Below are 26,162 nucleotides of genomic sequence, written 5' to 3' on the forward strand. Positions count from 1 at the left end.
TTAGCTTTCTCCTGAGTGCCGCATTTTCAGTATAGCAGCTAGGCATCTCCATAAAACGACATTAACCTGCAGATTGACCTTATATCTACATTTAATAGCATTATAAGACCTGACTGCTTGCTTTTAACAAGCTTTCAAATAATACAATGACACATATGATGAGCAGGGAGTAGAGGTGGTTGATATTTGAACCTCCTCCCAATCCAGAGACTTATCCATGTAACAAACATTACTCAAAATCATAGTTTTAAATTTTGGGGCAAATGTTTTACTCACTTAAGAAGTTCCAGCGTTATTATTCCTTTGGGTTCAGCTTCAACACTCTTGCCCCAGAACTTTAGTTTTGGATAGATTGATCCATGAAATACAAAGTCATTGGAAAGACCTTCCGCATGGAAAGCGCTAACAGGTGGATGGTGGCTGACCTGTTCAGAAATGAGTCTAAATCCAAGATCCTCACTAGAATACAAAAATTGACATTCTGTAGCCTCGCAGAGACTAGCTTCAGTATATCCAGGCCAACATGTAATATTTATTGGGAAATGTTAATTACATGTTCAGTATTGTAGGAAATAAAGTATCACCAGCTGATAAGATTTGGATTAAAGGAATATGAATGGATTTAGATGCATCTTTACACATTTTTGGATCTGGGATACCAGTCTTACAAGGAATATAAAACAGCCCTCATTACACAGATACAGATAGTTACTTGTCCCTGAAGCAATCGAAAGCAGAATCGTTCAAATAGGTAACCAAATTTAGAGAAGTGTCAGTGAAGCAAATGTTCACAGATTTGCTCATTAGTGGTGATCACCCCAAAGTAAAAAAAGGACAAATATTCTGTTGTGATCAGAAGAATAAAAACTATATGTCTCAGAAGCTCTATTCACGAGTGCTTGGTATGAATTCTACGGATGCCATTTTCTCTACCATGAAGAGTCCAAGCAAAGAATTGCTTTTCTCGTGTAATAAAGTGTTATTAGTAGACCATACTAAAGAATACCAATATCCCTTTATCAATTTATCTTACCGAACTAATTCATAGGTTTCACCAAGAAGCGGGTTGAATGGTTTCCCTGTGCGTTCCCACTGTGATGCAACTGCTGAGACGGCGAAGGCAGCAACACACTAAGAAAAATGTAATATTGGGATAAAAAAAGAAATTGGTTTACATTAACTACGTAGAAACATTAGTGTTAATAATGATGCTACATTCACGAGCCATTCCAGGCTGCAGGCCGGACATTGATCTCCATAAGAATCTGCCTCCAGAGATTATTTTAAATGGAAGGGAAGTTACCAGTGTAAGACAAGTAACTAACACAGGACAGGAGAACTGAATGTTGTCGCCTTACAAACACATTACCAGCTGCAGCTCTCACAGCTCTGCTGTATAGCAACCCTGTCTGCCTATGCTGTGAAAGTTGAAGCACTGAGAAGAACCTGCAGATTTGTCAGGTATAATATCACAGCCCTGCAGCGAGATCAGGAGGGCAAAGAGCGGCCATTACATATCAAACTGGCAATACCCCCCTTTTGTTTATAATAATCTCTGGAGGCCGATTCTCATGCAGATCTTTGTCCGGCCCGTAGATCTAAACAGCTCATTTACATCTAAGAAAAACATGGATTTCTCTGGAATAAGACATCGGATAGAAGATATCCAAGTCTGATTTTATTCAGCTTCCTATGACCTACATGCCCATATAGACTGCTTATGAGGGTTGATCCTACTTACAGATTCCCTTTTAAGTAGTAATGGTTCCCAGGAGTCAGACCCTCCAGAATGTTAAAACATATCCTACTAGTATATACATCTATAGTAGAGAAAAAAGTGATTCTATCAAAACTGCACCAAAAATTCGAGTAAATGAAATATCGCTGGAATCTGGCTCTCTGCCCCTACATCATGCTGCAACAAGATTACACAGACCAAATCTGCTAATCAATTCCCTTTAAGTCTCTTGCCTTTTCTGAGGGCACATTCAACGTCAACCCTTTCAAACCATGGCCATTTTCAATTCAGTTCTTTTCTTCCAAGAGCCATAACGCATTTACTTTTTCCATCAATATAGCTGTATGAGGGCTTGTTTTTTGAGGGATGACTTGTACTTTTGAACTATACCATTCATGCTACCACATAGCGTACTTGAAAACAGCAAAAAAATTCAAAGCATGTTGAAATTGCAAAGAAAAGTGCAATTTCACAATTTTTTTGTTTTTTTTATTTACCAAGTTCACTATATGGTAAAACTGATCTGACAAGATAATTTTTAGTGTCCGTATGAGTACGCCGATACTTAACTTGTATAGTTTTTTTTTTTTTAAAGCTGTGAAAAAAAATGTGGAAATTTGTATGAAAAAAAATTTTCATTTTGCGAGAAACGTAACATTTCATTTTTTGGGATATGGCGCTGTGTGAGGGCTTATTTAATGCACCCTGAGCTGATGCTTTTTAGTGATACAATTTGGGGGTAGATACCATACTTCAATCACCTTCTATTTCAATGTTGTTGCGGACAAAAAACAACTTAATTCTGGCATTTCCCCCCCCCCCATAATTACGCTGTTAACAGATCAAATTAAATTGTATTTTGATGAATCAGACTTTTATGAATGCAACAATACCAAATAGGTGTATTTATTTAGAAAGAGGCAAAAGGCGGGTGTGGTTTTACCTTTTTTATATGGTTTAAAAACTTTTTGGCTGTTCACCGAATTTAATAGTCCCCCATCGGGAATTAAAGCTGCGAATGTTAAATAGCTTGTGCTATACATAGCAGTGCATCAGCTCTACCAGCAGATTTTAAGAGGAACAAGATGGCTGATTAAATCAACCATCATCTGCTGGGAAAGATGCGGGTAGCAAAGTCAGGGACACAACATATGGTGTAAGATTATACCATATTTCGTGAAGGGGTTAAGAAAAAATATAATACCTATTTAAAATAAGGTAACAGAGCTATGTGACCTGTAAACTTGAACAGGCATATTGGTACTTAGGTGTTACGACTGATTTTGAGACATGCAAACGGCAACAGCAAGATCAAATCAGGGAACAAATTTGAAAAAGAAAGGAAAATAAGAAGAAAAATATGTGGGACTATTGTAAAAGGAGAAACCCCCATGGGAAGAAAGGCACACTGTTTCTGCAAACTAGAAAGTCATAGTCTAGCCATGGTTTTGGTGAAATTTGGAATCTTTGTCACAATCTAGGTTTTGAGCATCAGAACCCTACAGAGGTTCCCAAAGAACACAAGCAACATAGAGAAAAATCCAAGTCAGCAATTTACCTGCATTCTTTCCATCTGGTCTGTACATTGATTTGCTTTATGGATGAGATACGTGTGCTCCATATATTCTGACAGGCGTTGTAGAAAGCTCAGCGGCTCATTGAAAATTACAGGCATTGTAATCTTGGATAGCTCCTGTAATGTGCAGAATAAATGCATTTGCATTAGCTTTAAATGTAGAATAAATTGATGAAATTGCTTAATATCTTTCTTGTAGACAGATGAAGCAGATAAGATCTGTCTATGTAAGGCCTCTTTCACACTTCAGTTTTTTGCATCAGTTCAAATCCGCCAAAAAGTCAGACAAGCGGATCCGTTGTCAACTGATGTGAACAGATGGCACAGGATCCGTTTTCAGACGGATCCTGAAAATGAGGAAATTTAAAGAAATTGCTGGCAGAGAAAGAGAGAGAGAGAAAGAGAGAGAGAGAAAGAGAGAGAGAGAAAGAGAGAGAGAGAAAGAGAGAGAGAGAAAGAGAGAGAGAGAAAGAGAGAGAGAGAAAGAGAGAGAAAGAAAGAGAGAGAAAGAGAGAGAGAGAAAGAGAGAGAGAGAAAGAGAGAAAGAGAGAGAGAGAGAGAAAGAGAGAGAGAAAGAGAGAGAGAAAGAGAGAGAGAAAGAGAGAGAGAAAGAGAGAGAAAGAAAGAGAGAGAAAGAAAGAGAAAGAAAGAAAGAGAAAGAAAGAAAGAGAAAGAGAGAGAAAGAGAGAAAGAGAGAGAAAGAGAGAGAAAGAGAGAAAGAGAGAGAAAGAGAGAGAAAGAGAGAGAATTTATTTTTTTTTTTTTTTCCTTTTCATCCAGCACCCAGAAAGAATTTCGGGTTAAATGAGTGTTTGGAGGATCCGCCAGAGAAAAAAACGTTGCAAGCTCCGTTTTGAAATCTTTGAGGATGGAGACGGACAGCAACTTTTGGCGGATCCTCAAAAAAAACGGATGCAACGGACGGCAATCCGTCACAATCCGCCATTAATGGAAGTCAATGGGGGAAAAAAACGGATCCTCAAAAAAAAATTGAAGATCCGTTTTTTTCAAAACCTGGCGGATTGTGACTGATTGTAAAAAACTGAAGTGTGAAAGAGGCCTAAGTTGGTATTTAGACATTCCAAAGACAGGTGAATTTAGATTGTGAGTCCCATTGGGGACAGTGATAATGTGTGCAAACTAATGCGCTGCGGAATATGTTAGCGCTATATAAAAATAAAGATTATTATTGTGTTAAGCATGCTCTGCAGCCTATCTATTCCACAGCCCCAATTACAAATACAGAAATGCAAAAAAATAAAAAAAATAAAAACATATAGCATTGCTGTGTCCATAAATTTTTGGCCTATCAAAATACTTTGTTCTTTACAAAATTGAAAGTACTGTCAACATAACCACACAAAAATCATCAATGGAAATCAAATATTGGAATCAATGGAGGGCTGGATTTGGAGAGACCCCAAAAATGAAAGTGGAAACAAGTCAAAATGAAAATCAAAACAAGACCAAATTAAGTGGAAACAAGTCAAAATGATGCTCAGCAGTGTGTGGCCTCCAAGTGCCTGTAAGACCTCCCTACAATGCCTGGGCATGCTCCTGATGAGCTTGCGGGTGTTCTCCTGAGGGATCTCCTCCCAGACCTGGACTAAAGCATCCGTCAACTCCTGGACAGTGTGTGGTGCAACGTGACATTGGTGGATGGAGCGAGACAAGCTGTCCCAGATGTGCTCAATCGGATTCAGGTCTGGGGAACGGGCAGGCCAGTCCATAGCTTCAATGCCTTCATCTTGCAGAAACTGCTGACACTCCAGCCACATTAGGTCTGGCATTGTCCTGAATTAGGAGGAACCCAGTGTCAACTGCACCAGCAGCACCATTTTGGAATGCAGACTTTGAAGGAATGTTCTGCAGGCGTCATGTTGTGTTTGCAGAGCCCCTGATTTGCCTAAACAGTAGAAACCTCCCACAAGTGACCCCATTTTGGAAACTAGATCCCCCAAGGAGCATATCTAGATGTGTCGTGAGCACTTTGAACCCCCAAGTGCTTCACAGAAGTTTATAACGCAGAGCCGTGAAAATAAAACATCTTTTTTTCCACAAAAGTCATTTTTTTAGCCCCGAATTATTTTAATTTTCCCAAGGGTAACAGGAGAAATTAGACCCCCCAAAGTTGGTAAATAGTGGAAAACCCTCAATTCTTGCTCCGACCCTTTTCCCAACACACCCCTAACTCTAATCCCAACCCTAACCCTCATCCCAACCCTAATCCTAATCCTCCCAACCCTCATCCCAACCCTAATCCTAACCCTAATTTCAACCCCAATTATTATAATTATGCGTTTATATAGCGCCATTTATTCCATGGCGCTTTACATGTGAAAAGGAGAAATATAGACAAGTGTAATAAACATGTGCTAGACAAGGGACACACAAGTACATAAGGAGAGGGGACCCTGCCCGCGAGTCTAACCCTAACCCCAATTCCAACCCTAACCCTAATTCCAACCCTAACGGAAAAATTAAAATAAATTTATTTTCTTTATTTCATTATATTTATCTGACTAAGGGGGTGATAGTCAGGGAGGTTATTTACATTTTTTTTATTTTGATCACTCTGATTCATATAACAGTGATCAAAATGAATAAATGCAATGTGCCGGCTGATTCGCGGCGGGGGCGCTGTGCATGCGCCCACCATTTTCTTCCGGATCTGAGATGGCGGCGCCCACCGGAGGAGGCAGGAGGGACACAGTACCACCGGGAGGTACGGGGGGGGGGGGGGAAATCAGGGTTTTTTCTTTTGCAATCACCATTATAGGGATAATAACAGCGATCACAAAAGCAGGGGTCGGTAAAAAACGACCTGATTCATGTTCTCTGGGGTCTTGGCTACCCCCGGCAGCCGAGACCTCAGAGAAAATCCGACGCTGGGGGGCGCTATTTACTTTCTCCACTGTGCCGTGAATTAACGTCGCTATGGTTTAAGTACCTTAACTACCGCCGTTAAAAGGCATATTGGCGGTCGTTAAGGGCTTAAAAGCTGTCCAGGGACCATGCGACTAGGAGAACTAGTCCAAGAGGCAGGTCCCCTGCGGCTTCTCCCTGCCCCACTCTCCTAGATTGACAGGTCTGTCCCTGTGTGTGTATATGGAGGGGGGTTTCCTTCTTGGGGAGCTAGACTGGCAGGAGGCGCAGTGATCCAGCACTTTGAACTGGTCATCCTTGTCACTGTGTTTTTCTGGCTTTTGAATAAATGTATTCTCTGTTCATACGCGGCTGCAGTAATGCAGTGTGATACGACTCATGGCGCCTGTGGATTGGATGATCTGTCAGATTCACTTTAGCTATAGGCTCAGAATAATCTAAAATGGCTATGTCTACAGAAATCATACAGTGCAATCTGTGAAAAAAGGAGACAGATTAGTGGCTATAACAAAATCACAATCCAGATTCTAATTTAATTACAAGTTCTTAAAAAACAGCCATTACTTACAATCCAAATTACAGTATTTGGCACCATGAAATAAGCGGATATATTACAGAGGCATAATAAAGAGTTCTGTTACTTATACAATGATGCCATTGTACTGGAACAATGTACACATAATGCAGCAATTAAAGGGAAGCTGACAGTATATATATGCTACCCGAGCCACAGGCAGCATGTATCAGACACTGGCTGAATAGTTTCAGCCATGTATGTTTGACGCTGAAACACTGCGACGTTTCAGAGAACAATATGCTTTAAAAGCTGCTTGTGACATAACTGCACAGAAGACTACTGAGTCAGTGGGTCCCGGAGGCTTCTCCCTGCCTGCTCACCTTGAGAGACAGGTCTCCCCCTATACAGACACGCAGTAAGAAACCTGTCAGACATTGGCAGTAGGCGGGGAAAATAAGTATTTGATACACTGCCAATTTCCCAAGTTTTCCCGCCTACAAAGAATGGGCAGGTCTAATTTTTATTGTAGATACACTTCAACTGTGAGACAGAATCTTTAAAAAAAAAAAAAAAAAGAAAACAGAAAATCCCATTGTATAATTAAATTACATTTTTTTGCATTAAGTATTTGATCACTACCACCAACCAGCAACAATTATGGTTCTCACACACCTGTTAGTTTTCTTTAAGAAACCCTCCTACTCTGCACACATTACCTGTATAAACTGCACTTATCCACACACTCAATCACACTCCAACCCTGCCACCATGGCCAAGACTAAAGAGTTGCCTAAGGACACCAGGGACAAAACTGTAGACTTGCACAGTGCTGGGATGGGCTACAGGACAATAGGCAAGCAGCCTGGTGAAAAGGCATCTGTAAGCACAATTATTAGAAAATGGAAGAAACACAAGATTGACGGTCAGTCTCTCTTGTCTGGGGCTCCATGCAAAATCTCGCCTCGTGGGGTAAGAACTAGTGATGAGTGAGCGTGCTCAAATAAGGCATTATTCAAGCATGCTCGTGTCCTAATCCTAACAGGCAGGCAAACACTGCATGTGTTGATACCGTCAAGACATGCGGCGGCTCAATCATTTTTCATGCATGCCGAAAATACTCGGTTAGGACCCGAGCGTGCTTGGTAACACCTTATCTAACCACGCTCACTCATCATTAGTAAGGATGATTCTGAGAAAGGTCAGGAATCCTCCCAGAACTACATGGGAGGAACAGGGCAATGACCACAGTCTCAAACGTTACCATTAGTAACACATTACGCTGACATGAATTAAAATCCTGCAGGGTACGCCAGGTCCCCTGCTATTGCCAGCACATGTTGAGGTTCATTTGAAGTTCATCAAAGATCATCTGGATGATCTACAGGAGGCATGGGATAAGGTCATGTGGTCAGATGAGACCAAAATAGAACTTTTTGATATCAACTGCACTTGTGTTTGGAGGAAGAAGAATGAGTACAACCCCAATAACCCAGTGCCAACCGTGAAGTATAGTGGGGGGAAACTTCATACTTTGAGCGTGCTTTTCTGAAAAAGGCACTGTATTGAAGGGAGGATGGATGGGGACATGAATCGTGATATTTTGGCCAACAAGCTCCTTACCTCAGTAAGAAGATTGAAGATGGGTCATGGCTGGGTCTTCCAGCATGACAATGAACTGAAATACACAGCCAGGGCAACTAAGGAATGACTCTAGCAAGCATTTCAAGGTCTTAGAGTGGCATAGCCAGTCTCCAGACCTGAACCCGATGGAAAATCTTTGGAGGGAGTTGAAATTCAATGTTCACCCACCAGTGACAGCCCCGAAACCTGAAAGATCTGGAGAAGACCTGTATGGAGGAGTGGGCCTAAATTCCTGCTGCAGTGTGCAGACTTGGTTAAGAACTACAGGAAATGTCTGACCTCTGTAATTGCAAACAAAGGTTTATGTATTGTAGAGCTTGGCACTCACTGAGATGAGGTAGGCACAGGATTGGTTTCATATAAAATATATAGTTAGGTTTATTAACTCCATAAACCTGCTTAAGCATACAAAAGATAGCCTTCACCAGCACAAAGTGAAAACAAGCGGAAAATAACCATTTCATATAGTACTGCGGATCAGCCCGCTAAGGTCAGTGTCTTTAGTAAACACACTGGAGGCCTCCACACATCCAGTCACAGAATGAGACACTTGGTCTCCATTTATCTGCCAAACTATGCATCTGGGGTGGGGGGGGGATGTGTGAGCACTGTACCTGGCTGAGATCATTCAGCCTGTGACTGATACAAGCAGCATCAAGGCATCAAGTTATCTACTGTCAGGTTGCCTTTAATTATTTTACAATCATTCTGTTTTGTACATAATTTGAAATGTCCCAGTGGAAACAAAAGTCAGAAATATATAAACACATAATAAAGGAAGATAAATGTTGACTTTCATTAATTTAATTGAACAGATAGTAGAGAAGAATGTACTCACCATTCCAATGCACTTTCTTAAAATACTCCAAATACTGAAATCGTTTCTGGAAAACATTGGGGACGGCAAAGTCGTTCTGACAACAGAAACATACGATGTTCAGTCAGGGGAGAACTCATGGTTCAGAAATAGAAGCGAGTATTTTGTGGCAGTAAATCCACAGGCAGAGTCTAAAGCTTTTGTGTGGGTAAAGGCAGCGCATGCGGATTTACTCCAGGGACATGGTCACTGATAAAAAGCAGGTTTACTGGAAGCTTTTATCAATGCAGTACGTTAATAAAAATATAAAACATAGCAGAAATCTGTTCACAATTTATTTCTGAAAGCCTAACATTACCACTGTTAACTGCAGCAATACCCAAAACAAAGACTATTTTTCTGATGTCAACAGGCGCTTAATTGAGAAATACTGGATAACTAACATTGATATCTAACCCCCCCCCACCACACACATTTAACAGTAATATGTATCATATATTGTACATAATATATATTCAGCACTCATCCACTAATCCTGTGATGACAGTATTGTAAGCTTCTCAGAACAATCTTCCAGAAAGCAAGTAATGTGATGAGCAGTGATGCAATCATATGCAAGTTAAAGGTCAGCAGCTCTTTGCCAAGTACAGTATTTCTCAGACTATAAGGGTAGGTGCACACGATCAGTAAATGCTGCTGGTTGGACGCAGTGAACTTATGCGTCTAGATGTTACAGGATAGTGGATGGGATTTTAAGAAATCCTATGCCCACTATGCGTACACAGACGCTTGCGGATCACACACGGACATGCAACGCATCTTTCCAGACTGCAGCATGTCAATTTCTCTTGCAGAGACGCGAGTCTCCGCAAGAGAGATTTCACCCATAGCATGTATTGGATGCGGTGAATCCGCACGGTTCAGTGAATACAATGTGCCCACTGCTAAAGAGAAATTAATATTCACTGCTCTCCACAACCATGGGAGAGGAGAGCAATAAATATTCGCTGATCTATAACAGGCACAGTAGTCGCAGCCGCAGGCTTCCTGCAGCCACCAGGCAATCACGTATTAAAGAGTGACTATTCACGGCTCGCCACGCCCATGGGAGTGGAGAGCAGTGGATTGAATATTCATTCTCATTAGTAGCAGGCAGACTTGATTGCTTGGTAGCTGCAGGTAGCAGTCTGCTGCGACTACTGTGCTCGCTATAAGATCAATTAATATTCACTGCTCCACATGCCCATAGTCCTGGCGTGAGGAGCAGCGAGTATTCCGGCAGCTGTCCTCTGCTTGTAGGCAGCTCATGATGTCACTGTCATGTGCTGCTAACAAGCATAAATCAGCTGCTGGCATCAGAACAGGACGCAGTGAGGGAGCGTAGGTAAGTTAAGTAGAATGGTTTATATTTTAATGTTTTTCTAGTGGAGGCCGTAAATACCTGGATAGGGATGAGGAGGGCCATGAATTCTTGGATAGGGATGAGGGGGCCCATGGACACCTGGATGGGATTGAGGGGGACAATGGATACCAGAATTGGGATGCGGGGGACCATGCATACCAGAATAGGGATGAGGGTGACGATGCATACCAGGATAGGGATGCGAGGGACCATGCATACCAGGATAGGGATGCGAGGGACCATGCATACCAGGATAGAGATGCGGGGGACCATGCATACCAGAATAGGGATGCGGGGGACCATGCATACCAGAATAGGGATGCGGGGGACCATGCATACCAGAATAGGGATGCGGGGGACCATGCATACCAGAATAGAGATGCGGGGGCTCATGCATACCAAGATAGGGATAAAGGCAGCATGCATACCAGCATAGGGATGAGGGGACCATATATACCTGGATTGGGGACATAAATATACCAGGATAGCGGATATTCAAACAGAATTGACCACATTTTTTGCATCAATTTTTTTTTTTTAATTTTCTCCTCTAAAACATAGGTGCGTCTCATGGTCCAAAAAAATACGTTAATCTGAAGACAGCAGGAGACACCGAATTCAGGGATGTGTCACTTATGAGAGTGCTGTTTACTAACAGAAGGATTTATCTCTAAGATCAACATTGCCCTACTAGTCCAGCAACACCCCCTCCTGTGATAAGCAGCCACCACAACTTTGAGGCTAAATGCTTAGATCCCTACTGTAAGAATAGCTTTTATTTTTTCCTGTCTTGCACAGATAAATGAGCCCACACTATCCCCAAAGTGTTGACAATCCCTGCCTTAGCAGATATGGATCACGTTCCACATGTCATCATAAGATTCATCAAAATGGTGCATGCTATTCAACAATTTTGTGCAGTCTAAAATGGTCTTTTTTGCCTTGGCAATGTGCACACAATGTCTTTTTCAGGGGAGTTCTGCATGGAATAGGCCTGAAAAAGTTCTGCAAAAAAAAAACAAAAAAAAAAACATGGATTTTTGTGAGTACTCACCATAAAATCCTTTTCTCCGAGACGCTCAATGGGGGACACAGGTACTGTGGGTGTATGCTACCGCCATCTGGAGGCTGACACTAGGCAAACAACACAAGGTTAGCTCCTCCCCCGCCGTATACACCCTCACCCTCTTTGCGGGCGGAAGCCAGTTTAGTGCAAAAGCAGTAGGAGAACAATAACAATCAGCCTTAATGCAGAAAACAATATGTCTGACAAGGAAAAAACCACCCTGACATTCACAAAAGAAATACACATTAATTAAATAAAGAGCCAACTTGGCTAACAGGGTGGGTGCTGTGTCCCCCAATGAGCGTCTCGGAGAAAAGGATTTTACGGCGAGTACTCACAAAAATCCATGTTTCTCCTTCGTCTCATTGGGGGACACAGGTACTGTGGGACGTCCTAAAGCAGTCCCTGGGTGGGAGATTGACTCACCGATCCAAGCTACATGCACCTCTTGTTTACAGGTGCTCCACCGCTGCTTGGAGAATCCTTCTACCCAGGCTTGCATCCGCCAAAGCCTGATTATGGACATTGTAATGTTTAGTAAACATGTGCAGGCTGGACCAGGTGGCTGCTTTGCATACCTGTTCCGCCGAAGCGCCCAAGAGGCACCCACTGCCCAAGTAGAATGTGCTTTGATCCCTGATGGAACCGGCGCACCTCTGATGCGATAGGCCTCCTGAGTTGTTAAACGTATCCATCTGGCTATGGTTGATCTTGATGCAGCGAGTCCCCTCCTGCGCCTTTCAGGGAGCACGAACAGCGTATCTGTCTGGCGAAAAGGTACCGTCCGTGACTTGTACCTCCCGAGTGCTCTCACCAGGTCCAGCGCGTGAAGAGCCTTTTCTACGCGATGCACCGGTGCCGGACAGAACGAGGGCAAGACAACATCATTAATGTGGAATGAGGACACGACTTTCGGCAGAAAGGGGGGAGCTGGTCTAAGCACCACTTTATCCTTGTGGAAAATGAGAAAAGGAGCTCGCAAGAGAGCGCCGCCAACTCTGAAACTCGCCTAACGGAGGTAATGGCTACCAAAAATACCACCTTCCAAGAGAGGAATGATAAGGAAATATCCTGTAGCGGCTCAAAAGGCGCTTCCTGCAGAACACTGAGAACCAGGTTAAGGTCTCAGGTGTCCATCGGCACCTTATAGGGAGGTACTAGATGAGAGACTCCCTGGATGAAAGTCTTTACCTACATATATTAGTAGCAATCTTTCGCTGGAAAAGGACGGAGAACGCCGATATCTGTCTCCTAAGGGAGCTCGGGGCCAGCCCTGAGTCTAGGCCTGATTGAAGAAAAGCCAAGATGTTGGGAATAGAGAGTATCAGGGGCGAACGACCCCGCTCTCTGCACCAAGTGAAGAAAACTTTCCAGGTGTGGTGGTAGATTTTCGCCGAGGTCGGTTTCCTGGCGCTAACCATTGTAGCGACAACCTCACGCTCAAACCCTGCTTGAGTTAGTATCCAAGATTCAACGGCCATGCCGTCAAACACAGGGCCCGGGTTTGGGTGGAAGATCGGGCCCTGGTGCAGTAGATCTGGGCGCTCTGGCAGTCGCCATGGGACGTCTGTGAGCAGCCGCACAAGATCTACGTACCACGCCCGACGGGGCCAGTCTGGTGCCAGCAGAATTGCTGGGACCCCCTCTGTTTTGATCTCTCTGACGACCCTCGGAAGCAATGGCAACGGGGGAAACAGGTATGGAAGGCGAAACTGGTTCCATGGTAGGACCAACGCATCCACCCCGAACGCTCATGAGTCTCGCGACCGAGCGACGAACACAGGCACCTTGGCGTTCCTTCTGGACGCCATCAGATTTACATCCGGTGTTCCCCACCGTTGGCAAATTTGCTGGAAGACCTTGGGGAGCAGGGCCCATTCCCCAGCCACGACCTCTTGTCAGCTGAGGAAGTCCGCTGCCCAATTTTCTATGCCTGGGACGTAGACTGCCGATATTACCGACTGGTTCATCTCGGCCCAATGAAGCACACGTGCCCCCCTGATTTACGTAAGCCACCGCCGTGGCGTTGTCTGACTGTATCCGAATGGGCCGTCCTGCTAGGAGGTTCTGAAAATGCTGCAGCGCCTGCCAGATCGCTCGTATTTCCAACAAGTTGATCGGGAGACGAGCTTCCTGTTGCGACCACTGGCCCTGGGCCGTGTGATGGCGAAAAACTACTCCCCAGCCGAGGAGACTGGCGTCGGTCGTGACCACTAGCCAGTGGTCTGGGGGAAACAGTTTCCTCTGAAGGGAGGATCTGGTCGTCCACCACTCTAGTGATTGCCTGACCTGAGAGGACAGCCGGCACCGTTGATCGAGGGTGAACGGGTTCTTGTCCCATGCTGACAAGAGAGCATGCTGTAGGGGTCGAAGATGAAATTGGGCAAAAGGAATTGCTTCCATTGCTGCCACCATCTTCCCTAGTATCCTCATCCCAAACCGAATGGTGTGAGGGATCGGCTGCTGGAGCTTCTGGACTCCTTGACGGAGCGCTAGGGCTTTGTTTCGAGGGAGAATTACCAACCCTTGGGAAGTATCGAAGATCATTCCCAGAAAAGCAATCCTCCGAGCTGGGACCAGAGATGATTTCTTCCTGTTGATCAACCACCCTAAGCGGGAGAGTGTATCCAGCGTAATGCTGACATTCTCCTTGCATGCCCGAAATGAGGGACCCTTCATCAAGAGGTCGTCTAAGTATGGCAAAACGACTAGGCCCCGCGAGTGTAAGACGGCCATTACGACTGCCATCACCTTTGTGAACACTCTGGTGGCGGTGGCTATCCCAAATGGGAGTGCTGCGAATTGAAAGTGTCGACCATTGATGGCGAACCTAAGAAACTTTTGGTGTGAGGGAAAAATGGGAACGTGCAGGTAGGATTCCTGGATGTCGATCGAGGCGAAGTACTCTCCCTGATCCATGGCTGATATAACTGAGTGGAGAGATTCCATCCTGAAATGTTTGACCCTGATGAACCTGTTTAGGAGCTTCAGGACCAAAACCAGCCTGACTGTCCCCTCCTTTTTGGGGACTGCGAACAGATTGAAATAAAAACCCTGAGCTTTCTCGTGCTCTGGTACGGGAACAATGACTCCGTTGTTTTGGAGTGAATTGATGGCCCCTAGCAGCACCTTTGCCCGGGGCTTCACCTTGGGAAGTCGGGAGAGAAAAAACCGTGTTGGAGGGTACCTGATGAACTTTATTTTGTACCCTGAAGTCACCAGTTCCGCCACCCATAAGTCGTGTTCTACATTGGCCCAGACATGATGAAAAAAGAGCAGGCGGCCCCCCACCCTGCTGATGTCGCCTACAAAGGGCTCCGAGTCATTTGGCTAAGGGTCTCTGGGCCCTGGCTCCTCTTGACCTGGGCTGGCGAGCACGCATACTTCCCACCGGAATGTGTTATGAATGGGTCACCGTGGAGAAAAAGGCAAACAAGCTAAGCCACAGAAAACAGAGTGGTTGGTAAGATCCCTGATCTTACCACACAACTAGCAGTAGCCGTGGAGCGTACCTACGATGAATCTAGATGCCTCGTTACGGCCAGAGGACTACATAAGCCTAAAGCAAGAAAAGGGAAAACTAACTGCCCCAGAGCAGACCCCAAAGGAATAGATAGCCCCCACACATGTATTGACGGTGAAACAAGATGAAGGCGCAAAGACAGGCAGGAAAATAGGCTGAGCAAATGATGGGGCCCAAACTAACTAGACAGGAAAGGGAAGACACTATCTGTAACCTACAAAAAACCCTACAAAATTATGTCCAACACTTCTGATAGCAAAATTAACCCTGAAGTCACTAGACTTCTCCCACTATATCAGCACTCTCAAATATTCTGAGACAGAGCAAAAAGACAGAACTAGTAAGGGACTAAAAGCCAATTGGCAAAATACTGATAAAGAGGAAATTCAGCTCAGCCCCCAGCCGGGGCTGGCAGACATCACAAAAAACTGAATAGACCAACAAAATCAAGTGTGAACATTCGCAGAAAAACTTAACTTTAGATGACTGGAACAGAGATGAAAACCAAGAGCTGACAAGCCAGAAGGAATCACCAGCAACTGAATAGGGCGTCGGCTGTCTTAAATCCAATCTGAGAATCCTGAAATCCAATCTGAGAATCCTGAAATCCAATCATCATCCTCATTCTCAGGTGGCAGATCTCCACCGATCAAACCAGCCGCACCACCTCCCATCACCACCAGAGGGAGTCCAGAAGGGGAACTCACAACTGGTGAGAATGAACTCACAACAGGAATGGGTCTATATGAGACCTGTCTCTCTATCCTGGTTGGAGCGAGGTGGGCCGGCCGAACTCTCTGCTGCCATCCATCCGGTGTTGCAAAAGGCTCGAAAATGTGTCGGGACCTGGCGAAAAGGCTGTTGCACCTATTGCTGCGGGAGGAAGCAGCTTTTTCCTCCTGTCGCGTCGGAGATGAGCTGATCCAACTTCTCCCTGAACAGGCGGCCTCCCTGATAGGGGCAAGGAAGTCAAGGACTTCTTGGAAATTGAATCGGCTCGCCCAGTCCTCAACCAAAGGGCTCTCCTAATGGCTACCGCGTTAGCGGCTGCAAATGCCGCACAATTAGCCGCATCCAAAGAAACATTAAGTAGTCTCCAGCCATAGCAATCTGACTTGCGACCTCAGACACCTCCGCAGGTAGGCCTCTATCCTAAAAGGCCTTATTCAAAGATTCTGACCATGACATCATGGCTTTGGCTACCCACGTCGCCACGAACGAGGGGGCGAGCGCTGACCCTGATGCCTCAAAAATTGATCGCGCCAAGCTCTCTATGAGCCGATCCGTGGGGTCCTTAATGGAGGAGCCGCTAGGCACCGACAACAAAGACTTCAAGGCCAGGCGCGACACTGGTGGGTCCACCACTGGGGATTCCGCCCATTCCTTATAGAGTTCCGGGGCAAATGGGTATCTTGCCTCTATAATCTTCTGGCCCGAGAAGCGCCTATCTGGGCGTTCTCTGCGGCGCTGCACTATGTTCTCAAATTCTGGGTGAGTGCCAAACACTATGCGGTTGCCTGGCCCGCTTAAAGGCTACCTTATGGCCCTCGGGCAAGGTAGCACTATCTTCAATTCCCAGGGTCTGATTGACAGCTTCAATGAGGCTGTCCACTGTCTCCCGGCACCCCGGGGTATCTAGATCAAGTGGCTCGTCTGAGTCACAATCCAAACTCTGCCCGCTCCCGCTTGCTGGTGAAGGGAAGCGTGATGCTGAACTCCCCGATGCCGCGGCACCGGATAGACCGGGAGACCTCGTGCCGGTTTGCTTTCTTCGCCCCTGTCTGGCATGGGAGCAGCCCCTGCAGGCCGAAGGTTCCTGTGAGGTGGAGGACCCCTCCCAGATGAACGAGTCACTATCCTTGCCCCCCTTTGGGGCATGAAGGGACTCGATCGCCTTTGTAAGCGAAGCCATAGACCGGGACAATGATAGCGCCCATTCCGGAGGATTCGACTCTCTGGATTCAGTCGCCGGGGGAGGCTCCTGGGCGCATTAGGAGTCGCAGGCCTCACACAATTTGGTGCCCTGCGCTCGTGGAAACAGAGCCCTACAAGAAGTGCATGCAGCGTAGAGAAAAGTGTGCGTCTTCCCTTTCCCAGCTATATAAATATATATATATATATATATATATATATATATATATATATATATATACACACACATACACACACACACATATACACACATATACACACATACCTTTTTTTTTTTTTTTTTTACTTCAGTGAGGGAGGGGTGGGGGAGAAGGGGCCCCCTTGGTGTCTAGCGGCCTCCGCAGCGAAGCTGCACTCACCTGACCTACGTCCCCCGACTGTGCGTCGCAGCCCAGACCTCCTCTGAGCCTCCGTGGGGCAATCCGACCTCTTCCCTGGTCGCGGCCTACCCCGCACTGAAGCCGGGGCCTGTATTTATCAGGCGCCTGCCCAGGCTCCAAGGGGCGGGCCGCCGGAAGTGACACTGCAGCCTAATACTGACCAAGGCCGGGGGCTAAATTTTTCACCACCGTCGCGGCGGTGACGACGGCAAAAACACCGCTACTCTTGGCCCCACTATGGAAACGAGGAGGGCCTCAGGGGAACGCACACTGCTGCCAGGAGCCCCCCGCCTGTACCTTCAAGTCCACTTCATTCAGACGACTCCAGGTAGGCCCTTCAGGGATCACGACCAACCAAAACGGAGCGGGGTTGGTGTGGGGATCCTGGACGGTGCAGACACCCTAACTCTGTCCAGCATCAGCCGAGGAGAGGGACCGTCCGCCTCCTTGCAGCACCTCCGTCTTGCGTTGGTGGAGCAGTGGGGGCAGCTCGGACCATCTTGTGCCTCTGAATAGCCCATGGCTTCTCTGCCTAGGGGTGGTCAGGGCTAGGTCCGGCATTGTGTCCCACGTCGCGGGAAAGGATACGTGGAGGGACACTCGCACGTGCTCGCCCGTTGTTGGTTTGGGGAAATCGGACCCCTTCAATAGGATCTGTTGCCCCTGTCTCATCTTCTTAGAAAAAATAAAGAAAAAAACAAACTAAAATAACAAATTCTGGGGAAATTGCCAAGATTTGTCCCACGGTGCGGGAAAGGATACGTGGAGAAGATACTCGAAACGTGCTCGCCTGTTGATGGTTTGGGGAAATCTGACCCTTTCAATAGGATCCGTTGCCCCTGTCTAATCTTCATGGAAAAAAAGTCTGGAGAAAAAAGACCAGACGTGTGCCTCCATAGACACTAAGCAAAAAGCTGGCTTCTGACCGCAATCAGGGCGAGGGTGTATACGGCGGGGAGGAGCTAACCTTGTGTTGTTTGCCTAGTGTCAGCCTCCAGATGGTGGCAGCATACACCCACAGTACCTGTGTCCTCCCAATGAGACGAAGGAGAAAATATCAGTGCACAGCAAGGTCAAAACGACATTCTTATCCACATGTTCAACCTTCTGTTACTTCTTTTAACCACATCAGCAGTGTCTGCATTGATCGCCTATGCAGAAGATCAATAGGAGGGCGGACAGGATTCGAATAACCGTGCATTGCACATGTGGGGGATTACAGTGCGAACAGGTCAGTGTGACGCTGATGGAAGGGGGGAACAATTATAACGAAGACAGGAGGCACCGCACATCACAGAGCCTCTAAGAAATCATTAATATATAACATTATAAATTAATTTCTCAAGATCTACACTGCAGCTATGTATGCCCATAGTAATAGATCAAAATCGTCCAGGTGGTGACAAGATTCTCTTTAGAATCTGCAACTCTTTCAAGGAAAAAGTTAGTGTATTTTTTTGCTACATTTTTGTGAAACAGCTAAAAGTTTAACATTAAAAGACATCTTAAAAAAAGTGCATATCACTTCAAGAATTCATTTCAATGTATTCAGGCCACAAAACAGATGTAATCATGAATCAGGCCCAAAGTCAGGTCCATGATCATTTTACACAGCGAACAAACTTGTCTATGCACATGCGCTGGGCTTCGCAAGGATAGAGATGGCACAGGATTTACTGCTACATGTGGATGACGGAAAGACACCAGCATATGCCATCACAAGGGTAACATCCACTGCATGGCAATGTCTGTGAGGCCACGTAACTTAGGATTTAAAGCACTTCTAGGGGCCTTTATATCCTATATAGGAATCAGATTTAAGGCAATTTAAACATTTTTTAAGTATCTAATTCTGATTTATTATATTTAGATCACTTCACTTGTCATCTCCAATTACTATCACATTACATTCAGATTTCTACAGTGCATGTGCATGTCATCAAGTCCTGTTTTATTTTGATTAATCATATTTAGCAAGTGTAGAGTCTAATACCACATATCACCAGCAAATGCTAAATACTCCCCCATCAGCAGAGACCTCCCAGATACCAGACTGGCTTGAAGCCTGATAACATGTGCATTTATTATTTTAAAATTCCATACAAAAGGCCAGAGCTGGGCAAACTGCAGACCGGGCCACATCCAGCCCTTCGGCTATTCCAGTCCAGCCCACGGGCAGAGACAGCTGAAGGGCTGAAATTGTGGCTTAAGAGCTGGCTGCACCATGTCCTCACCTGCTGTTCGTCCGCTGTCACCGCTATCCGCATCCTCAGGATGCAGACAGCGGTGAATACCTTGGTGGGAAACGGAACCACCGGCTCCTTCTTCCATCAATAAGTGTGTGCGTTTGAGATGCGGATGTCACTTTATCACATCTGCTGTGGTGCGGAATGACAGTGCACCGGAGACCGCAGTATAGCGCCAGGTGAACAAGAGCGAGGGGAGCGTTTTTTTCATATATGTATGGGATGTTTACATGTATATAGATATAGGAGGCTATGTGGGGGCTCATACTGTGTACACGGAGGCTATGTGGGTGCGCAAACTATATACATGGAGGATAGTGGGGGCTCATACTGCATATAGGGGGCTATGTGGGTTCTCATTTACATGGAGGATGGTGGGGACTCATTGTATATAGAGGGCTATGTGGGGGCTCATACTGAATATAGGGAGCCTATGATTGGGCTCATCCTATATACCTGTAGGTAATGGGGGCTCATTGTATATAGGGGGCTATGTATGGGCTCACACTGTATACAGGGTGGCTGTGTGTGAGTTCATACAGCTTATAGTGAAATGTCCAAATACTTAACCCTTCTCAGTTCTAAGTGATACAATTAAGAATTACTGGGACCGGAAGATTCCGGGCGCGTGGTGAGAGGAGGGAAAGAGTCCGGGGGCCGTCGGAAGGCGAGTATATCACTATTTTTTATTTTAAATTCTATTCTTTACAGGTTTATGGTACCCAGGGCCTGGAGGAGAGTCTCCTGTCCTCTGGACCTTGGGTACCATCTGCACATTGAGTGCTGCGCCGGTCATCTCCCGGCTGCGTCGCCGCTGACCTCCGTGCGGCAGGAGATGACCCGCAGCAACAGTCGGGAGATCAGTGGCTAGCGCCGCAGATCTCCCGACGGTAGCGGTGGCGTGCGTGGTTTGAGTGCTGTGCTAATTCAAGGCCGAACTGCGCCTGTCGCTGACTGGTCGCGCCTGGCCGGCCACGACCAATCAGCGACGTGGGATTTCCGTGACAGACAGAATTAGACAATTATATAGTAGATATAATTTCAAATACAGAGAATTAATTTCAGCCTATTAGTTCAGCTCTCCACAACAGTCAGGTCTCATGTGGCCCCTCGGGAAAATTAATTTCCCACGCTTGCAATAAGCAATTAGCCTCTTACTATAGAAGGGCTATTCTTGAAAATAAAATAAAAAAAGTCATGCCCCATCTACTGGATAGCGGATGACTTGCTGATCCTTGAATGTCCAACTGCTGGGAACCTCACTGATCCTCAGCACGGGGCTCTGCCACCCTGTAGTGGATGGATGGAGGAGAGGTGCGTGTAAGTTTCCTTTACTCCATTCATGGTTTATGGGACTCATGGAAATTGTGAATTGCTGTGCGGGGCAGTCCTATAAATGAATAGGCAAAGATCACCATTCACTGTAGATAACTTTCCACAAAAAATATACTGTCTGTATCCCTTTAATAAATATGGTAAATTTTACATTTCTTACAACTTTCCTAGATGCAACAATTATCATGACAGCTTTGTACTATTGAATGACAAGACTTATTTAGGTTCATTGATATATATGCAAATTAGAACACAGTGCATCATCACTGCGTCCTAATCAGTCCTCTAATAAAATTTATAACGGGACAAAGGAAATTTCCAATTTGGAACACCCACTACATGATAGTTAACAAAACAACAGTGTGTAGATCCAAAAGAAGAGAAGCAAATATAAATAGAAAAACAGTCAATATTTTATTCAAGTATTGAAAACATAACACAAAATTCATTAAAAACATACAAAACAGGCTGAATACAGGGGAAGGAATAGACAAATGTATAGACCGGATCTTAGAAAAATATATAAAAAGGTGGGTAGGTGGTATAAATAACTATGTCTCTGCCATGGGTCCACACTTACTGCAGCCTAAAGTGCAACACATAAGAATGTAAACTAGTAATGTAAACTAATCAGGGAAATCCTCTGGTTATATAAAAATGGGAAAAATGTTTCCACTAGCAATCTAACAGCTGCAAGACCTGCTATATTAAAGGTGAGTATCCACAAGTACAATCAGTTAAGATGACCGGACACCACACTTACCCATAGTCCCTCACTAAGATACCAAGAACACTGAGCCCCAACGCGCGTTTTGCGTTGGCTTCCTCTTCATGAATACTAACCACATGACAGGAGATTGTGTGGGAAAAAAAAAAATCATGTAAAAGCGCAAGTTTTAATTAAACTTGGTTGAAAAAAAATATTTTAGCCTCAAATGCATTGCAGCCATTTTTTTTTCACCCCAAAAATGGAAAACCTTTTAGGGCTTGTGCAGACGTTGCACACTTGGTGCATTTTTTCCATGCAGATTTGCTAGCAAAACTTGATGCAAGCCTGATGCCAACAAAGTAAATGAGAAACCTCATATCACAAGGTTACCTTTACAGTGTGGAGCCAGAAGACCGCAGCGTCCGATTGCTCCTAACTGATGCTGAAAAGAAGCAAGTCTCCATTTTAAATGTGTTTATTTCTTCTGGCAGAACAGGAGTTAATCAGCCATGTTGGAAAATCCTGTGCTCGGTTAGCCAATCCTTTTCCCTATAATCTGAGCTCTGCTACTAATCCTGGTCAGAGCTAGCATTTGCTGCATGGCTATTGGTGGGAGAAAAGTACATATGAGGAGAGTTGGAGGAGTTATTAAAGTGATTGTCCACTACTTTAAATTAACCCTCCAATGTATACCCCCAGGGCCCCTTATGTTGCTTATACTGCCTGTGAGCGGCGCAATCCGTGGCCGCTCACAGCAGCACATGACGCAGCACTGACGTCACGACAAGTGAGGCGTGACTCAGCACTGGGCTGCTGGATTGTGGGCGGGGCTACCCCCCGCGTCACACCCAGCATCCACCGCGCACTCTCTCAATGAATGGGCGCACCGTGGATTCCGGTTGTGACACGGGGGGATAACCCCTCGCACAGCCTGGCAGCCAGCATGGAAGGAGGAAGAGGGACCCCCTGGTTGTTGCCAAGCACTTGTCGGGACGTCAGCGGAAGCAAGAGCTGGCTGCAGTCGGGGGGGGTCACGTGCTGACTGTAAGCGGCCAGCGATAGCGCCACTCACAGGCAGTATAGGCAACATGAGGTATTTACAAAATTCATTAGGGGCCCCAGAGGGATACATTGGGGGGTTAATTTAAAGTAGTGGACAACCCCTTTAATAACTGTTGCTTGGTTTGTATGTGTGGTAATTCCTTATCCTTCTCTGTTTTGGTTTATTCCCCCCTACCTCCACGCCACAATGCATTCCTCTGTTATATGTGAGTGAATATTTTGTTTGCCTGGAGTTCTCCGCTAACCCTTGTCCGTGTTGCCTTGCTTGTCGGTTTGGTGTAATGCGGTGCACAGTAGCGCCCCCTATTCCCTGGGTGGGGGGAAGAGAACAGACAGAGGGCTAACTCAGGAGATAAGGCAAGAGTGGAGGACCCAGCATCTTCACCATCTGAAGTATCGTGGCGAGCTAGGGTACCCCCTTGTGTGAAAGACAGGGAAGGAGCCCCTGGTCACCTAACAGCTGTCGTTACACCTGAAGTGTCATTCACACGTTGATTGTGTTTGTGATTTGCAGATTTGGTGTAGAAAATAAATCAGAAGCATGTCAATTCTGTGTGTATTTTTCACCATTGACTTCACTCAAGTCAGTCAAAAACGCAGGTCAAAATAGCACCACAAACGCATTAAAATGCGCATTTTCGTAGCTGCGCTTTTCCGGCTAAGAGATGCAGAAATGGTGCAGAAATCTCTGCACCATTTCTCAACATGTGAATATAACCTCAAATATAACTCGACATTCTGAATGAAAGGAAATTTCAGTCGAACACAATCTACGTGCTCTCACAAATTCTCCAATAGGTAAATTGCAGATGGTATTAGTCGTGTGTGAACTAGTAGCATGCAATGTAGAATTACCGCTTGTAGTTTTTCTATATAAAGCAGTGGTAATCAAACCCGTCCCATCATCTCCATGTAGAAGAACATCCAAAAATTGTTTAGGTTTGACTAAGGTGGAGTTAATTAAATTACCTGAAACTGGGTGTTCACTCTGCAGTCTCCTCATATATTCATTTATTTAAGCTTCCTAGTCTTGATAAGATATACCTATGACTAAGGACATGTAATATCTGTCTGAAACGCGTAAAGTAGCCTTGCCTGTTATGGGGGCTAATTAATATGATTTTAAAACCTTCCTAATAAATGTGATTTTTATCCTTTTCACTAATTTGGTGCTGGAGACCCTCTCTTTTTCCTTTGGATTTATACTTGAGCGCCAGTTGAACCGCACTGGACATCTCCTGGCATCAGACCGCGCATGGACTATATGGAAACTGAAACACTGTAGGCTGAATACATACATTTTTCCTTTGCTTTTGCTGGGATTACTAATCTACTAAAACGATAACAGATATCCAACTACATAAACTTTGGTAAGCCAATGAAATAAATATGTTCACAAACCAAACAATCTCACAAGCTGCAGGAGTGAAGCGCTTTAACAATAGGATTTCTTTTTGTGCTGTTGCCTGGGTTAAAGCCAGACCCCCTTTAACTATTGGAGAATAAGGGCTCCCAAGAGAGCTAGCATGTTCACATATTATTGAATGTAGTCATATTGACCACTTCTGTTTTCCATAATAAATAGGGTGGCAGAGAGTGGCTGTAATATCTGCTATTTCAATATGTGATTTCATATAATCCATTACTCAATGGCTCCACTAAACTCCATAATGGTCTCCAGCATTCAACAGCTATTGACTTGGATAAAAAGAATATATGGATGAATAAAGCGTAATTTTGGCAGACAGCATTTAAGGGACAAAAGCCTTCATGTGGTGATGCAGGTATGTAAGGCACGTGACTGCTCCGGCCAATGATTGTCTGCAGGGGTCACGTGAATAAGATATGGCACGTAATCACTGCAGGAAAGAATCAAATATGGGTAGGAACGACCAGAGGTGTGGTCAGACAACTAAACAGGTGGGCAAAGTTTTTTAAATCTTGTTTACTTTATTCCCTCAGTCACTTTTTCATAATTTACATTTAATGGTTTATTAAATGATGTTGTACATTTCTAAGAATGCTTTTTTGGCAAAATTTAAATTAGATTCAAACAAGTGTAAAGCTCAAAATGCAAAGCTGGGCATGCAATCTCCAATAATGCATAAATTAGCACATTTAATAATGCATTTAATACTTTTTCAGGCCTTTACAGCCAGTTAGATCAGCTACAAGATCACTATTCATTTCTGTAGAATCCGCCCCACATGCATTTTACATGATGTCGAACGTTCACACCATTACCAGCTACACTGCGCCATGTGTAAGTGTGCAAAGGGCATTTTTCAATTCTCAAACCATTCCAAACAAAACGAGTCAGCATTAGTCAAAACATTTAATCCCAATTCATATTACACAATTCTCGTGCATGAGGAGTCCTAATCATTGGAATCTTGAGCGGCCACCTACTTGTCTTTTTGGACTTTATCCCTCTACATATGTACAGTGCAACATGAACTCATCACTGCCTTGTGGATAACGATGCAGGTTTACAGTATCGGCCATGGAAGAATGAAGCACTGGAGGAAGGAGCGCAAAGAACCTGAAGATCCTGTAACCGGCACTTCGGTCATGATATATGGTGATTGGCTTGATCGTGGCAACACTTATGTAACATTGTGGAAATATCACGAAGAATGTTGTCATTACCCTCATTTATATGCCCTTATGTTATATTGTGCTCCTCGGTTGCCCTTCGTGTAAAAGGCTGTAGGGTCCTGCTGCAAGACTACAGTGACACTTAGCATAAAAAGTTGCCTCCCAGACACCCACTCTAGCACAGAAGTGTTCATTTTGGATGCATCCAGACTATGGTGGACTCATGGGCACATTTCTGGATAGGTCAAGAATTATCACGTCACGGGTGAAGATAAGTACAAGTTCATACTGCAAAGCTCTGAGTGAATCTGAAGGGCCGGCTTACACGCTAATGCAATATGAACGACAAGTGAGCAGTGAGGAGGAAGAATGTGATGTACAAGGCCAGTTTCACACATCCGTTTGTGTCCATGAGTCAAAATCCGCTGTTTTGCAAAAAAAAAAAAAACGGATCCGCCATTTTTCTTGGTGGAACCGTTTTTTCCCCACTGAGTTGCATTACCGGCAGATCTTGACGGATGGCCATCCGTTGGATCCGTTTTTTTGCGGATCCGCCAAAATTTTGACGTCCGCCAACATGCCCGAACGGACCATGCAACTTTTTTTTTCGGGTGGCCGGATCCACATTTCTCACTGCGCATGCCCGAAAGACTTCACTCAGTCGCAAATTTAACCCTAAACTCTGTTCTGGCGGCTGAAAAATTCTACCCCCCCCCCCAGGCAGCGGTTCCTTT

General features: G+C 45.0%; 1 protein-coding gene across 3 annotated transcripts in view; it reads right to left on the reverse strand.

Moving 5' to 3' along the window:
• OSBPL1A (oxysterol binding protein like 1A) overlaps positions 1–26,162 on the reverse strand; it is a 249,901-nt gene that overhangs the window by 39,806 nt on the left and 183,933 nt on the right. For all 3 annotated transcript variants that reach the window (XM_073550826.1, XM_073550827.1, XM_073550828.1), the window contains 4 exons: positions 9,197–9,272; positions 3,297–3,431; positions 1,034–1,131; positions 277–459 (listed from right to left, as the gene is read on the reverse strand). In XM_073550826.1, coding sequence (XP_073406927.1) covers positions 277–459; positions 1,034–1,131; positions 3,297–3,431; positions 9,197–9,272 — 492 coding nt within the window. The remainder of the gene's footprint in view (positions 1–276; positions 460–1,033; positions 1,132–3,296; positions 3,432–9,196; positions 9,273–26,162) is intronic.

The sequence above is a fragment of the Dendrobates tinctorius genome, unplaced genomic scaffold (assembly GCF_039654945.1).
Source record: "Dendrobates tinctorius isolate UK_male_01 unplaced genomic scaffold, ASM3965494v1 ptg000171l, whole genome shotgun sequence".
Taxonomy (NCBI): Eukaryota; Metazoa; Chordata; class Amphibia; order Anura; family Dendrobatidae; genus Dendrobates; species Dendrobates tinctorius.